Source organism: Hippoglossus stenolepis, chromosome 20, assembly GCF_022539355.2.
Source record: "Hippoglossus stenolepis isolate QCI-W04-F060 chromosome 20, HSTE1.2, whole genome shotgun sequence".
Classification (NCBI taxonomy): Eukaryota; Metazoa; Chordata; class Actinopteri; order Pleuronectiformes; family Pleuronectidae; genus Hippoglossus; species Hippoglossus stenolepis.
Genome location: NC_061502.1, coordinates 989,806 through 1,003,427, shown reverse-complemented (window position 1 = coordinate 1,003,427; position 13,622 = coordinate 989,806). Strand labels below are relative to the sequence as shown.

Sequence of the window (13,622 nt, the reverse complement as noted above, 5' to 3'; positions counted from 1 at the left end):
TCTTTTTGCAACTTAATAAACTGTGTGTGAGTTTGTGGTGCATTCAGGATTTGATGGTTTCTAATTTGTCCCTTGTAAGTTCCCCCCAGTTTCTGGTCATATGTTAAGAGCTACATCCCTTTGAATCCAAAAACCAGTCACACGGGATTGAAAGCTGCCTCTCTAAGAGCAGGTTTGTGGCAGCTAACCTCGAAGCTTTTAACCACTAGAGAGCAGTGCAGCAGCGTGACTCAGTTACACAGTACACGTCAAGAAGCATGTGGACACTATATGACTGTTTCACATCCCAAGTGATTTAGTGCTTTTATTTCACAGGCACAAAAAACCCGGCACAGGTGGATGACATTCTTTACAGAAGTACAGAATATAGCATTCCTCACTTTGAGGCAACATGAGAACAACAACACATGCTGCTTTAATCCAACATTTGTCTGGGCTACAATACGTAGCATGTATGGAGCTTAGTGCATTGCACTTGTACACAGGGATAAAGAAAATGTATTCTGTCTGCTACAATTTCACGACTTCCATTCTTAATGCTTTGAATAAAGGGGAAGTTTGTTCAGGGAGGAGTATAAATTCTAATAATATAAATTCACAGTCACTTTAAGAAGAGTAAAACACTCTTTGTTTTCACTTTGCTTGTGAGATGACAAAATTCAACGTGGGCTCAATTTCAGTAAAAAAACAACAGTCTCTGTATCTCAGAGGGAGAAGTGGCTGGTCCTGTAGCTCTGGATGAGAGGAATCAGTTCGGACATGTCTGAGATTTCTGGGTAAGCATTCATGACCTGCTCCACTGTGCTCTGGGGGAAGAGGGTGCTCAGCTGGCTCCTCAGGGCCTTCCTCTGCTTGCTGCATGGACTCTTGTCCCGGCCGTTGACCTGGGCATCAGGAAGGCTGCCCTGCCCCCATGGGTCTCTGGGCACGGTGTGAGTCTGTCTGTTGGAGGGCTGCCTGAAGTACTGCTTCTCAGGAACATGGCTGGAACATTCTCCGTTATGTGGAGGCAGAGATGGGCAGGAGGACCATGTTGTGTGTTGCTGCTGCTGGTGGTGGTGGGGGGACATCCTGGTCTGCTGGTGATGCCAGCTGTACTGGCTGCACACAGGATGCATGCAGGTCAGCGAGCAGCTTTGATGAGGGTGGTAACAACCTCCGCTCAGACAGGGCCTGTGGGTGTTCCCGCTGTATGACCCTGACAGGGAGAAGTCATTGTGGCCCAGGCTGCAGCTGGCCACTCCACTGCTGTAGCTGTGGGGAGGGAGCTCCATGCTGTAGGGCACATCATGGGTGTAAAGCCTGGACATGGAGCTGGACATGGAGTTCTCCATGGAGCAGAAGGCTTCGTCCACGTCTAGGCTTGGACAGAGGTGGAGGCTCCTCTGGCTGCTGGAGTCTCTCTGATGGATGAACTGCTCACTGGGTGAAGCCCTGTGTGACTGCTCCTCTGTGCTCGGGAGCGGGGGTGTGGACGAGCTGTACCCGTGCTCCGGCTCATACAAAGGAGGGAAGAAGTGTGTGTCCTGCAGGCTCGGTTTGGGTGAGAAGTTCTTGGCTCTGTCTCTCAGCGCCCTCAGCTCATCGGCCACCGGCAGCTGTGATTGGTTGACCCTCTCTGGGTGGTAGAACTTGCACTTCACTCCATAAGTACACTTCTTTCCTGTAAGAAAGAAACAAGTTCTTTACAGATGTTTGAAACTATGGCACAACATCATCATTTAACTTCCTGGAGAAAATGATGTGGGTGTGTGTGTGTGCTGCCTTACAAACAAATTAGCTGTGGCTCTGACATAAGAACAATGAAACTGATTCTGCTCTTGTGTTTGGCTCCTGTCCCGACAGTGAGGGACAGGTGTGTCTGTTGACTGACACACCTCAGATAATCTCACAGACCAATGTCCCTCCATAATGTCCATGTGCTCCAGCTCAGAGTCACAATGGGTCCATTCTTCCTTGGTCTTCCAATGAGGAAATACAGTATGAGTTAAAAAAAAATTGTTACCATCTAGAATGTGGACAAGATTGTGTTGTGTTGAAATCACACAGTGAAGGCAGATTTCCCTTTTAAGAGGAGTCTACTAATATGAAGCACAGGGGCAGAGATGTTTTTCTCTCACAGTTTGGAGCACAGCTTTAATTTTCACCTGCCTGTTGTAAAAGTCAAACCTCCAGTTGGGGCGATGTTTGGGGACTTCCTCTATGTGCTGAGAATGTTCCAGTCTTGTGAAATGTTTTCTAAACCAGCCGGAAGCTTCAAATATTACACTGAATCTGTCCTGCACCTCTCACACCAGTTACCCACACAGACATGGAGCTTCCTGCAGACTCATCATGACGCACAGGGTTGATGTTTCATAGGCTGCACTGTTTTCATATCTCTCTTATGTCCTGGTGACTGGTTCTTTGAGAGAACAAGCAAGTGGAACCTGAGCAGTGCTGCCTGTTATGTGCTGCAAGAGAAATGTGAACCAACCGTATGGACAGTGCTGCAGCTTGTTGTCTGGGGTCTTGGGCTTCTTCTGTAGAAAGTCATCAATGGTGGGACCGTTTCTGCCCAGAGGATCGTATGGAGGCATGAACCTGCGGCAGCACAGAGACACAGTTAGGATCAAAGTCACATTGATATTGGGGACAAAATCCACTTTTATACAAATGATGAAGGGCCCCGTTTTAATCTCCCTCCTGAAGCATCACTCTTACTTGTCGTTGGCGAAGGTGTACATCAGCAGCCTCTCCTCTATAAACTTCTTCCACTCGGGATTCTCTGTCTGCAGGTCACGGTAGTTGTCATTGGACACGATAATGCCGTCTGAGTCAAAGGCCAGCTTGACAATGAAGCGATCATCGTAGCAGACCACCCTCTTTCCGTTTACGCAGCGAGACGGTGTGTAGACTAGGATCTTCCTTCTCTCCAGCTCATGGAGAATGTGCTGACCTATGACACAGATGACAACAGTCTAGTTTATTTTCAAGCTCGTCTCCCTCCTCATACACCAGCTTCATTTATTCAGACATGTTGCCTCTGATCATGATCCAGCACACTTATGAGAGACAGGTTTGTTGAAGGCTCATTATGACGTTACTATAAAAAATTGGTGGCTCAGGAGTTAGAGCGGTCATCTTCTAACCAGAAGGTTGTAGGTTCGATCCCAGTCTTCCCACTGCACTTTATAAATGTGTGTGTGAATGGGTGAATGTAAAAACTGAAGAAAAGCGCTATATAAATACAGACCATTCACCATTTAAAAAGAAAAAGTCTGCCTGAAGGCAGGTACACATAGGTTGAGCACCCTGATAGTATAATATGCAGCACACGTGTGTGTTGTTGTTAATTTCATTTATCAATCTTTTTCAAATATTTCCTCTGTAAAACATTTTTCAAAAATGTTTTGTCCATGAAAAAAGAAGAATGAATGAATGAATTATCCATTTATCTTGTTTTATGGCCGTCCCTTTGCTGAGGCTCACAATCACGTTTTTTCTTTTTAAACTAAAGACAAATAAATGTGAAATATTTGTCATAGTTTTTCTGGGTAAGATCATTGGAAGGTTAATATAAGACCGCGTCATGCACCTCAGGACCATGTTCTATAACCACAAGATAACAGCAAACACAGCTGTGAAAACAAAGTCACGGCCTCCGTGAATAATGGCTGAAGGTTCACTCATTTTGATCTTGGTGGTAAATATCAAGCTTGGTATTAAGTTTCAAATGCTCACTGAAAATGTCCCTGCAGACAAACAGCCACGCACAGAGACAGGTGAGCTCACGTTGCAGCACATATGAGTTCCTGTCTTTATGGCTTTATCCTTGTTTTGATAGTGAGCTTTACATAAAATGTGTGAAACTGTATTTGGCACGAATGGTGGTTCCTTGTGAACTGCTCATAATCGCTTTCAGGAAATAAAGAAGTTATTGTTGGCGGCTATCAGTCTAAACTGGCTCGAGCTGCCAAACAAAGAACAGGCAGGAAAGAGGGATGGAAATTTACCAGCAACTATCAGTTGCATGTCAGAGAAGTATTTAACATGTCAGAACACTTGTGAAGAATATCTGATTTCCTTGATTTTGTTTCCGTGATAGTTCCAGTTAATGTCGACACTGTCCTGACAAGCTCTTGGAAACGAACTCAGTGTTATGGCCTCCACTTCTGCAGGTTGTTGTTTTTCTTTAATGAATGTACTTGTTTTGCTGAGTGTAAAATGCCTCATTTCCTGTGTGACTTGTTCCCCCGGAAAGTGCAGCTGTTTACAGGCACTTCAAATTCACAGTGTGACAGCTTCACTTCAGAGGCTGCACCATTTATGTTAACTTGGAATTTCCTGAGAGAAGCAAAGCTGATATTTTCAAGAATAATATTAGTGGTGTGAAGTGGCTGGTGGATTTGTCTGACTGACGGACTATGAAACATCATAACAATGCTTCTTCCTCCAAAAGTCTTTGTTTCAGAATAGTTTTTCTTAAAATTTAAAATAGTTCTTCCTAAATAGTTTTGCAAGCTGCACTTCAAGATATTTATTATTCTTATTATTAATATTGTTAAAATATTATGGTTTACCTGCAATGGGAAATGGTAGTAGCAAACCCTTCAGCTCTATTTTAGTATCTTTAGTATCTCTTAGCCCATTGCTCTCATCAGCCCCTTTCAGGCAGCAGCAGACAGATGTTTCCAGCTCAGAGCTCTGACACAGCCTGTGTACAACATCTGCACAGCACCACACATCAGGCAGACAAAGCAGGCAATGAGCTGGGGAACATGGAGCAGCTACAGACGCAGCAGAGACCAAAGCAGAGCTACAAGGAGAGGACATATTGGCCTCAAATGTGACAGATGGACTGACACACAACTCCACAGGACACTGATGATTCTTTCTGTCGCCCAGATGTATTTAAAAAATGTAAAAAGAAAAAAAGAATTGTGTTTATGTATGTAAATATGAAGGTTATTGTGTTGCGCTACTTCCTCAAGAAAAACTTTCTGGCACTAGCCGCATGTCATGTTCTAGGACAATTATGACATCACAGCTGGGTGAGGTGACAGTTGAGACAAATATAACTCTTCAAACAGGCGTCATTATCATCTGAACTCAAAGGGTGCCAACTGGATCACGTGACCATACCTGTGATGGGTGCATCTGGTCGCGGCTGTTCCTTCCTCCACAGAGGAACGAACACCGTGATGTCCCGGAGCCCTTTGTCCCAGAACCAGCTCACTGCCAGCTGGAGACCCTGACACGAAAACACCTTCTTGTCACCATGGCTGCAGAGAAACAGAAACCAGATTTTTTTTAAAAACACAAAAACTACTTCTTCTTTTTTGCTTCTGTACACATTGTGCACACACACACACACACACACACTTTTTTGAGGAAGTAGATTTATCACGAGGCACATGTATGAGTAACTTGGCACAGAACAGAACCTGTTCACGTTCACATGGCCTCAAGAAGTGATTCTCATTAATCCTAAAACTGAAAAGAACTATGTATAAATAAAATGAATCAATAAATCAATGTGCTTTACCAAAACCAGTGGAGACCTTTCTAAATACAGTAAAGGAAAATAAGCAGATTCTCACACAAAATCTCAAGGTCATTGTCATTTCCCATTGTCAGTTCACAGTTGAAATAGGGAGAAAGATGACAAAGAGGAATTCTTCATTGTCCTACTGTGCACACACACTGACACACACTCACTAATTGGATGTTATCAGGAGGAATACATCAGTCCTCAAAGGTCCTTAAAGCTTTGAATCGCTTTTGTAAGAATCCGATTAAAGAGTTTTTCTAAATGTCCCGAGGGAAATGTTCTGATTGGTGTTTGATACAGTAGCAGTTTGACAAGTTTCTTTCATGTGACAGGATCATGAGCAGAAAAAAGCCTCAATACTAATTTTGATTCCTGAACTGAGCCGTTTCTTAAAACTAAACCATGGCTGTTTCAAAGTTAAGGGAATAGCGTGGGAAGCCTGGCCCCCTTGTACTTGGATCATCTCTGTCTCATCTGCTTTCAGTTCACTGCAGCTCAGTTGGTGCAACCTAACAACCAGTTGTTCTCTTCAGTCCACACACGTTTTTCTTTCTTCTGCCAGTTTACCTCTTGAGTACATTCCAGTAATATGTGTGCGTGTGGATGTGTTTGTGTGCTTCAGTGCGTGTGTGTGCAGGCCTATGTGTGCGCCTGTGGGGGTTTCCCTTCTTTCCATCAGCAGGAAGTGGTGAGAGACTTTGTATTTGCATGTGACAGGTACCAGAGCTAAGCATGAGATAGTTCGTAGTGAATCTATCTGTCTTGCATAACTTTACAGGTTGCATGAAAAAGTTTCCTTTGAATGGTATTTACATCGCAGCCTGGAGCTTGTTCCCAAATATAACCCATAATGTGACAGCGTTGTACATACAGCCTTTACTGGTTTATGTAGAGATTTGTTTCATATTCTGTGGGTTGAATGTCCCCTGAGTTGATCAGTGGACAAACCAGCTGAGAGTGGGACACATGTCTGCAGCTGTACCCTGATGGAAACTAAGAGCCCTGCATTTAAACAAAATCTCAATTTACCAAGTATTAGCGTTAAATGTTTCATATCTGCCTCATTGGTAAATGTTCTTGCCCAGTAAATATACTGCTGACATATCTTATTCCTTACAAAGTTGACTAATATGACATGGGGGTGCCGTGCAGGTGGTGCATAGTGGCTTTAGCAGAGATGTCTGCTGCTGCTGGACACGTGGATGAGACCAGGTCGCCCTTTATGTGAAAACTGTTCTGTGCATGTGAGAGACAGATTCTGAGAAACCTTGGTTTGGGTTTGGGAACTGCAAATTGATCAAAGAAAGCCAGTGAAAGACCAGGAGGTTGAGATTTTGAATTATTATCACACCCTCCATTAAGTTAGTAGTTTGAGCCAACTTCCTTGTTACTGGATTTAGGTCAGGTAACCCTGGCGACTGTGAGATCATATGAAGTAGGAACTTCAGCGGTGTTACACCTTTTGAAGTCAAGGTAGTTAAACAAAACCAGCTGGAATCCAATGTGAAAAAAAAAGAATGAACATTTCTTGAACAGAGTAGACAAAACCAGAAGAACATAGCAAACACACATTGTGTTTTCACTTCCCCCATCTTAAAGAGGAAGTGGGGTGTGATCACATCAAGATTTGATGCAATTGGAGAGGCTTAAGTACAAACAAATGCCTGTTCTTTCATTCAACTACATCCTTTTATTTGAATAAGGGCTATTCAAATATCATTTTATTGATTGACTGATTTAATTAACGTATCATCTTTGCTCAAACCTCAAGAAAGTAAAAATAAAATGTATTTTTGTCCCACGAACGACAAGTCAGTGAGACCGAGATGGAAACTAACAGTAACATTTACTCAAGAACTACAAGTAGGGACAACGTTTACGTTAAATGTACTTTACCTGAGCACTTTCACTTTATGTTACTCTTTATGTGACTTGTACTTTTCAAACATGATGAATAAATGACATGGATTATATTTTTTAACAACATGTAAAGTTGTTTTAATCAGCTGCACTTTTACAAGACTTAAAATATAGCTGTTTCAATAAAAGTGGTCTGTATTTATATAGAGCTTTTCTAGTCTTGATGACAACTCAAAGCTCTTTACAGAACAGTTTTGCCATTCACTGATTCACACACACACATTCATACGGTGCATCCATGTGCAGCACTTTCTCTTTCACGTATCACTCACTGTCGGCACTATCAGGGGCAGTTTAGGGTTCAATATCTTGCCCAAGGACACTTTGGCAGTGTTATGGGGATTGAACCGCTGAGCTTCCAGTTAGTGGAAGACCCAATGTACCTCTTGAACTACAGCCTCCCCAAGGCAGCAATTATTATTATAACAATATTACAATAATGATGAAGACTGAAATGGACCAGTCTGCCCAACAAGTACTTTTGATAATTTAGGTACATTTTACTAATAATATGTCTGTAAAAAGATCTAAATTCAAATAGTGTTTACAACGTGGCAGTTGAATTCAAACACACAGGCTGAGATGTAAGACAAGTGCTGTTAATGAAAGATGAGGGGACTCACCTCATGGCCACATTGCTTCCGTCGATAACCACAGGTCTGAAGCCAGCTGCTGGCTCTCGGTCTGCTCCGGGTCTGGGCTGACTGGGACTGGGGCTGCAGCCTCTGGACACCAGCTTGGGACTGTTGGGGTCACTTATTTCGTTGTAAGTGCGAGTCTGGCAGGTCTTTATCAGCTCCTCCAAGATGTCATTGGTCTGGGCATCATGGCGGAGGCTCTCCAGGACCCTCAGGATGTCAGTGTGAGAGTATCCTAACTTGAGAAATCGCTCCACTTTGGCATGCTGCTGCTGGTGGTCCATCGTGAACACTGAGTGTGTCTTTCCTCTCCTCTGTCTTGTAGGGACTGTTTATCAGGGGAATCCTCCTCGCCTCCTTATTCTGGCTCATCCGTGTCGCCACAGTGACAGACTGTGTTTTGGAACAATTGACAGGTGCCAGAAGGAGACCTCTGTCACTGTAAACACAGGAAGCAAAGCTGTGGTCTCACAGGAGTTTTCAGACAAATCAATTGTGGGTTTGCTCCTGCTGACAGAATCTGCTCTGCTTACCACAACCTCATGACTGTTAACGCAAGAGCAAGCAGCGACTGACGTCATGTTGGTTAAGAAAGCCCCCGTCACACACAGCAGAGGAGGAAGCTGAGGGTCTGCAGTGATACTCTGCTCTTATTGTATTTGAGTTATTTTAGCTCAGTTACCAAAATAAACATTCATGAGTGGAACCGATGTGAGTGAGAGTGTGGGTATGTCACCCACACCCAAAATCAAACAGTTCTGGAAACCCCCTGAACTTCATGGCCATAGAGAGATCACACTGATTTATCTGAAGGTCTAAACTGTTGAATTCTTTTTACTTTTCCTCCCACGAGCAGTTATTCTTAGTGCAACACTTTGACACAACACCTGAGACCATGAAACACAGAAAATGAGAAGACCAGTCGATTTAAAGGGACTTAAATTCACGATCACCCCGAAGTGACCTCCCCCATTGTTTCAAGCACTTCCCTTTGTCGAGTCGTTTTGATGGATGATTAGCATTCGCTGCTTTTGATGTGTGTCAACTTGACATTTGAAGAATGAGGAAAAAGAAAGACATGACGCAAAGTATGTCAGAGTTTCTTTACCGCCTTAACAATCAATCAATTTGACTTTAAACCACGTCGTAAAACAGACCTCACAGTTACAAGTGTTTTTATCTGACACATTGTGCCTCTGCAGGGGGCTTTGCTGAAGACTGGCTTTCTACAACCTGCACCAAACCACATCCTCTGCTGCTGAGTTAACGCTCAGTTCATTTACAAGTTCCCACTCACTTTTTGCTTCTCACATGTCCAAACTCCAACAACCTTTGCTCTTTGCAGTGCTGTTCACACAGTCAGCGCACACTATCACCCTGACACCTACTAGTTTCTTGCAATCGGAGACATGACAAGTGTTAACAAGACACCGCTACAGGCTGTGGCTGAGGATTCGTGTTTAACACAAAGAGCAGGGCTACACTGTCACATGACTCAAATGTTCTCTCTTATTTTGTACTTACACATTCAGCGCGCCGTGGATTTGGAGCGCGAGTCCCTCTTGAAATTCGGGTGTTGTGTGTGTGAGAGCTGCACACAGTCAGTCAGTCATTCAGTCAGCTGCTCTGACAGACACACTGGTCTGTGTGAAGCTGCTCTTATTACTCAGAGGAGGAAGTGAGTGCTCGCTGCTGAGAAAAAAGGTCTGTGTGACCAGCAAGGAAGAGACACTGTAAATATGTGATGCACTTCCTCGTCAGTAGGCTGCCTGACCTGGGAACCTGAGAGATTAACTTTCCCCCTGCTCTCGTAGTGTGGTGTGGTGAAATCTATGCTGATTGAATGTCTCTGACAAAGCAGTGAAGAGCACCAGGAAGCCAGCTGAGGGTTTTATTAGTCATTCAGGCTTTTCATTCGTATTCTATTTACCACGTCAAATGTGTGTGTTGTAGGAGCTGCTGCCTGTCATGACATTTCAGTAGAATGTCATAGAGGAAATTCAAGTGAACCTCAATGTTTTGGGAATTATGTTTATTCCGTTTCTACAAGAGGGTCCAAAGAGTTCAAAGGCTGAAACTGGGCTAAACAGGGTCTGTCAACCATTGATGAGCCTGAAGAGTCCTGCATACGGTAACCTGATGTAAAACTGCCAATTCTGGTTTTAACACTTGAGAGGTTTTGTACAGAGAGATGCTGGCAGGTGGAGTCAGAGCCTCCTTTCCCCTTTAGCTAGCCTTATGTTAGCTATGCAAGCTGCTGGCTGTAGCCTGATATTTGGCTGCACTGAGCGTGGTCCAGTGCTACACCCCTGAATGTCCGTGCATGAGTAACAGAATTATGCTCATGAACTTTACACCATGGGCCACCCAGGTGCAGCATGACTGACTGACGTTACACAAAATGCCACTATCAGTTTCTATTTTTTGATGGACAGAAGTGCAATAGAAGGCGCGTGTAACTGAGAACATCAGCAAATTAACAGTATTTACAGCATTGATTAGAAGAAACAGTTTGTAACATAATGGAAACGTATTTATACATAAGAAAATGAAGGGAGCAGCGATGACAAACATATTGAGTATGTTTTGTAATCAGTTGTTAGTAATCATAGTCCACGATCAGGATCCACCTCGATCAGGATCCACCACCACAATCAGATGCCATCCACATACAGTACATCCAGACCTGATTGTAATTCTGTATTATCAGGCTCCAGCAGGAAGTCGTGAAAGACTCTGCTGCTTGTCCAGAATGCTGCAGCACGTGCAAAGAGACCACATTTCTCCTGTATTAGCTTCACTACACTGGCTTTAAATCTAGAATAGAATTACAAATTCTCCTCCTCACCCACAAGGCCCTTATTTAATATGACACCATTTTACCTCAAAGAGCTGATAGTACCATATCAACCCACTAGAGACACTGCGCTCCCAGAACTCCGGCTTACTTGTCGTCCCTAAAGTCTGGATCAAACCGCCGACCTTCTGGTTAGTGGACAGCAGGCTCAACATCCTGAGCCACAGTCACTAATATCTTTATGATTATTATTCTAGGGGGAATACAATGTACCATCATGGTCTGTTTCAGGTTTTACAGGCTGTTCCAACATTACTTCATGACATAAATATTCTCAAAGCTACAAGGTGAGGTCTAATTCAACCAAAGAGATACAGTTTAACATTCACAGCATTGGAAAGCAACAGAGTTATATTAAAATAAGCAGAAATTAAAATCCTGTTAGCTGTCCTTCCAATGAGTGAGGACTGCTGTCACTCACTCTTACAGTCCTCACTCAAACAACGTGCAGCTGAAAGAACAGAGCTCAGGACGGCTAAAAATAGCTCAGCAGGAAACCTCCGAGTTTATAAGAATGCAAGTCAATGTTCCTTTGACAATTATAGACAAAATATTCATAACATTGGTCGTGTCGTGATGTTGTGATGTTTTTGTCAGGACTAGTAAGGGTAACCTGACACCACAGCCTGATACAATGGCTCACAGTTTACCTGAACTGCTTCTGATTCTGAGAAATGAGGAGCAAAGTGCAAAGTGCTGAGTCTGCTCACACAAAGCTACAGTGGATCTCACAAGTTTGAAGACAACATGATGACATGCAAATGTGTCAAAAGAATTGGAAAGCATGTGAATAAAGTAGCCATTGAACCAGGCCCCACCTGACTCAGTGTGCCACACAACTCTTGGTACTGGCCATGATTACCTCTTGACTCCACGAAGGTATAACCCCGCTGGTGGGCCTCCCTTCATGCACATTGAATTGAATTGGGGTCACTCCACTGCTTATCAGCCCTAACTGGCTGTCTATGGCCAGAGTAACACCTATTTACTTTAAACAGGCTTACACTCTGGAATTGTCATCCCTGCACACAAGACAATCCCAGTCCCAACTGTTCTCTTTTGTATAGAACAAGCTGCCAGATTGTCTCAGAGAGGGGACGTCCATCTCTATCTTCAAGGACTAATACTACTATCTAATACTCGAACATGTCTAATCTTCCCGTGACTTCTTTACCTGGTCTTCCACACATTGTCTTCAACTCTCATATTGTGCTGATGCTTCAGTGTTGTCTACCAGTTGTTAGGTCCCTTTGGATAAAAGCGTAAATGAGTACATTTATATGTAAATATTAATGATGCAAATAAATACGATGCACACATCGATCACATTTCCTCATATACAGTATGTAATCCATTATCATATAACAATGGCTGGCTTTATCCCATTACTACATGTCTGACTTAATGTTTTCTCTGTTTGTCCTCATGCTACAGGTTCCATCCATAATTATTGTTATGATCATTGAGCTGGTGCTGCAATCAATGTTGCTGTTATAATAAATAACATCATTACAGCTTTAAGTATCACTATTATTATTATCAGTGTGACAGAGCTTAAATACAAGTTTGTGTTTCCCATAAAAAAAGGTGCAAACATACGTGTCATTTTTCTTTATCTAGTAAACCTAAGGCATGTGCTGTGAAATGTATGTCAACATGTTCTCTTTGTCACTCCCTCATATAGAAGACCAGACACCAGAAACAAATGATGTCATAGAATTACAACCCTCCAATGAGAACGGGAGAGAAAACACAGCACATGTTTGAGTCCTACATATGAGCAGCTATCAGTGAATGTATGACTGAAGGTATGTGTGCATGAGGCTAATCTATGTCCGGAATTTGGACTAACAGGAGTGTGTGACAGCTCCTGCTTTCCTTAGGTCAACATGCCAATGACATGGGTAAGAGAGCAAAACAGTGGAGAGGAATGCTGACACTGACACGATCTGATGACGAGTCGAGGGACGTGTGGAACACCTCAGGCTTGGGTCAATTAAACAAATCCTTGACAAACACGACTTCATGCCAATCTTAGCGTTTTATCCAGAGGCAGCCGGGCCTCACCTGGGTGTGGTGCTTTGTGCTCTGTGACTTTAAGGTTGAGAGGAGCACACCCAATGTAGGTGGAGGCTGGGGAAGTCTCCACCAGAGCCTGCACCTGTGGGAGTGAAGCTGTACAACCCTTTCCTTTCCCCTCAGCCCTGCCTGACCTTTCACTTCTAACACGGTTCATTCAGCCTCACTCTGGAAGACCTCTTTCCATTAAACCCCCTCCACCCACAAAACAACTATGTATAGTGGGGAAATTCACAACATTGTGTTGTGACTTTCTGAAAAATGACAAATTCAATCCAGGGACTGTGGATGTGTATGTGTATGCTTGAGGTTAAATCTGCTGATACAACTGAGAATTTAAGTGAATTATTATATCTACAGACCTGTAATGCCTCAATCAGGTCATAGCTATTATGGACTGTTATCACTTTGTCTGATGTCTGCTAGAGTATAATTACATCTTTAGATGTATAATTACATCATTGTCTTGAAATATTTTAAAGTGAACCACTTACTTTCTTTATACAAGTTTAAATGTTTATTACATTCAATTTTTCTAATAGACATCCCATATAAAAACACATCTTCTTCCTTCTTCCGAGTGTTCTCTGTTATC

General features: G+C 43.1%; 1 protein-coding gene across 1 annotated transcript; it reads right to left on the bottom strand.

The window, feature by feature from the left end:
* Positions 1-271: 271 nt before the first annotated feature.
* LOC118099164 (probable ribonuclease ZC3H12D) lies at positions 272-9,818 on the bottom strand. Its single transcript, XM_035143491.2, has 6 exons — positions 9,616-9,818; positions 8,077-8,530; positions 5,125-5,264; positions 2,704-2,938; positions 2,477-2,583; positions 272-1,663 (listed from the first exon to the last, which is right to left on the bottom strand). Exons 2-6 carry the CDS (start codon positions 8,373-8,375, stop codon positions 705-707), a joined length of 1,740 nt encoding a protein of 579 aa, XP_034999382.2. The 5' UTR covers positions 8,376-8,530; positions 9,616-9,818; the 3' UTR covers positions 272-704.
* Between the last annotated feature and the right edge of the window lie 3,804 nt (positions 9,819-13,622).

What these genes read in the sequence shown, in the direction of transcription:
- LOC118099164 (XM_035143491.2), bottom strand. Translation starts at nt 8,375, where the DNA reads ATGGACCACCAGCAGCAGCATGCCAAAGTGGAGCGATTTCTCAAGTTA. An exon ending in TACACCTTCGCCAACGACAA is followed by an intron (nt 2,584 to 2,703) that starts GTAAGAGTGATG and finishes GTGCTGCCGCAG; the next exon opens with GTTCATGCCTCCATACGATC. An exon ending in GCTGCAGCACTGTCCATACG is followed by an intron (nt 1,664 to 2,476) that starts GTTGGTTCACAT and finishes TCTTTCTTACAG; the next exon opens with GAAAGAAGTGTACTTATGGA.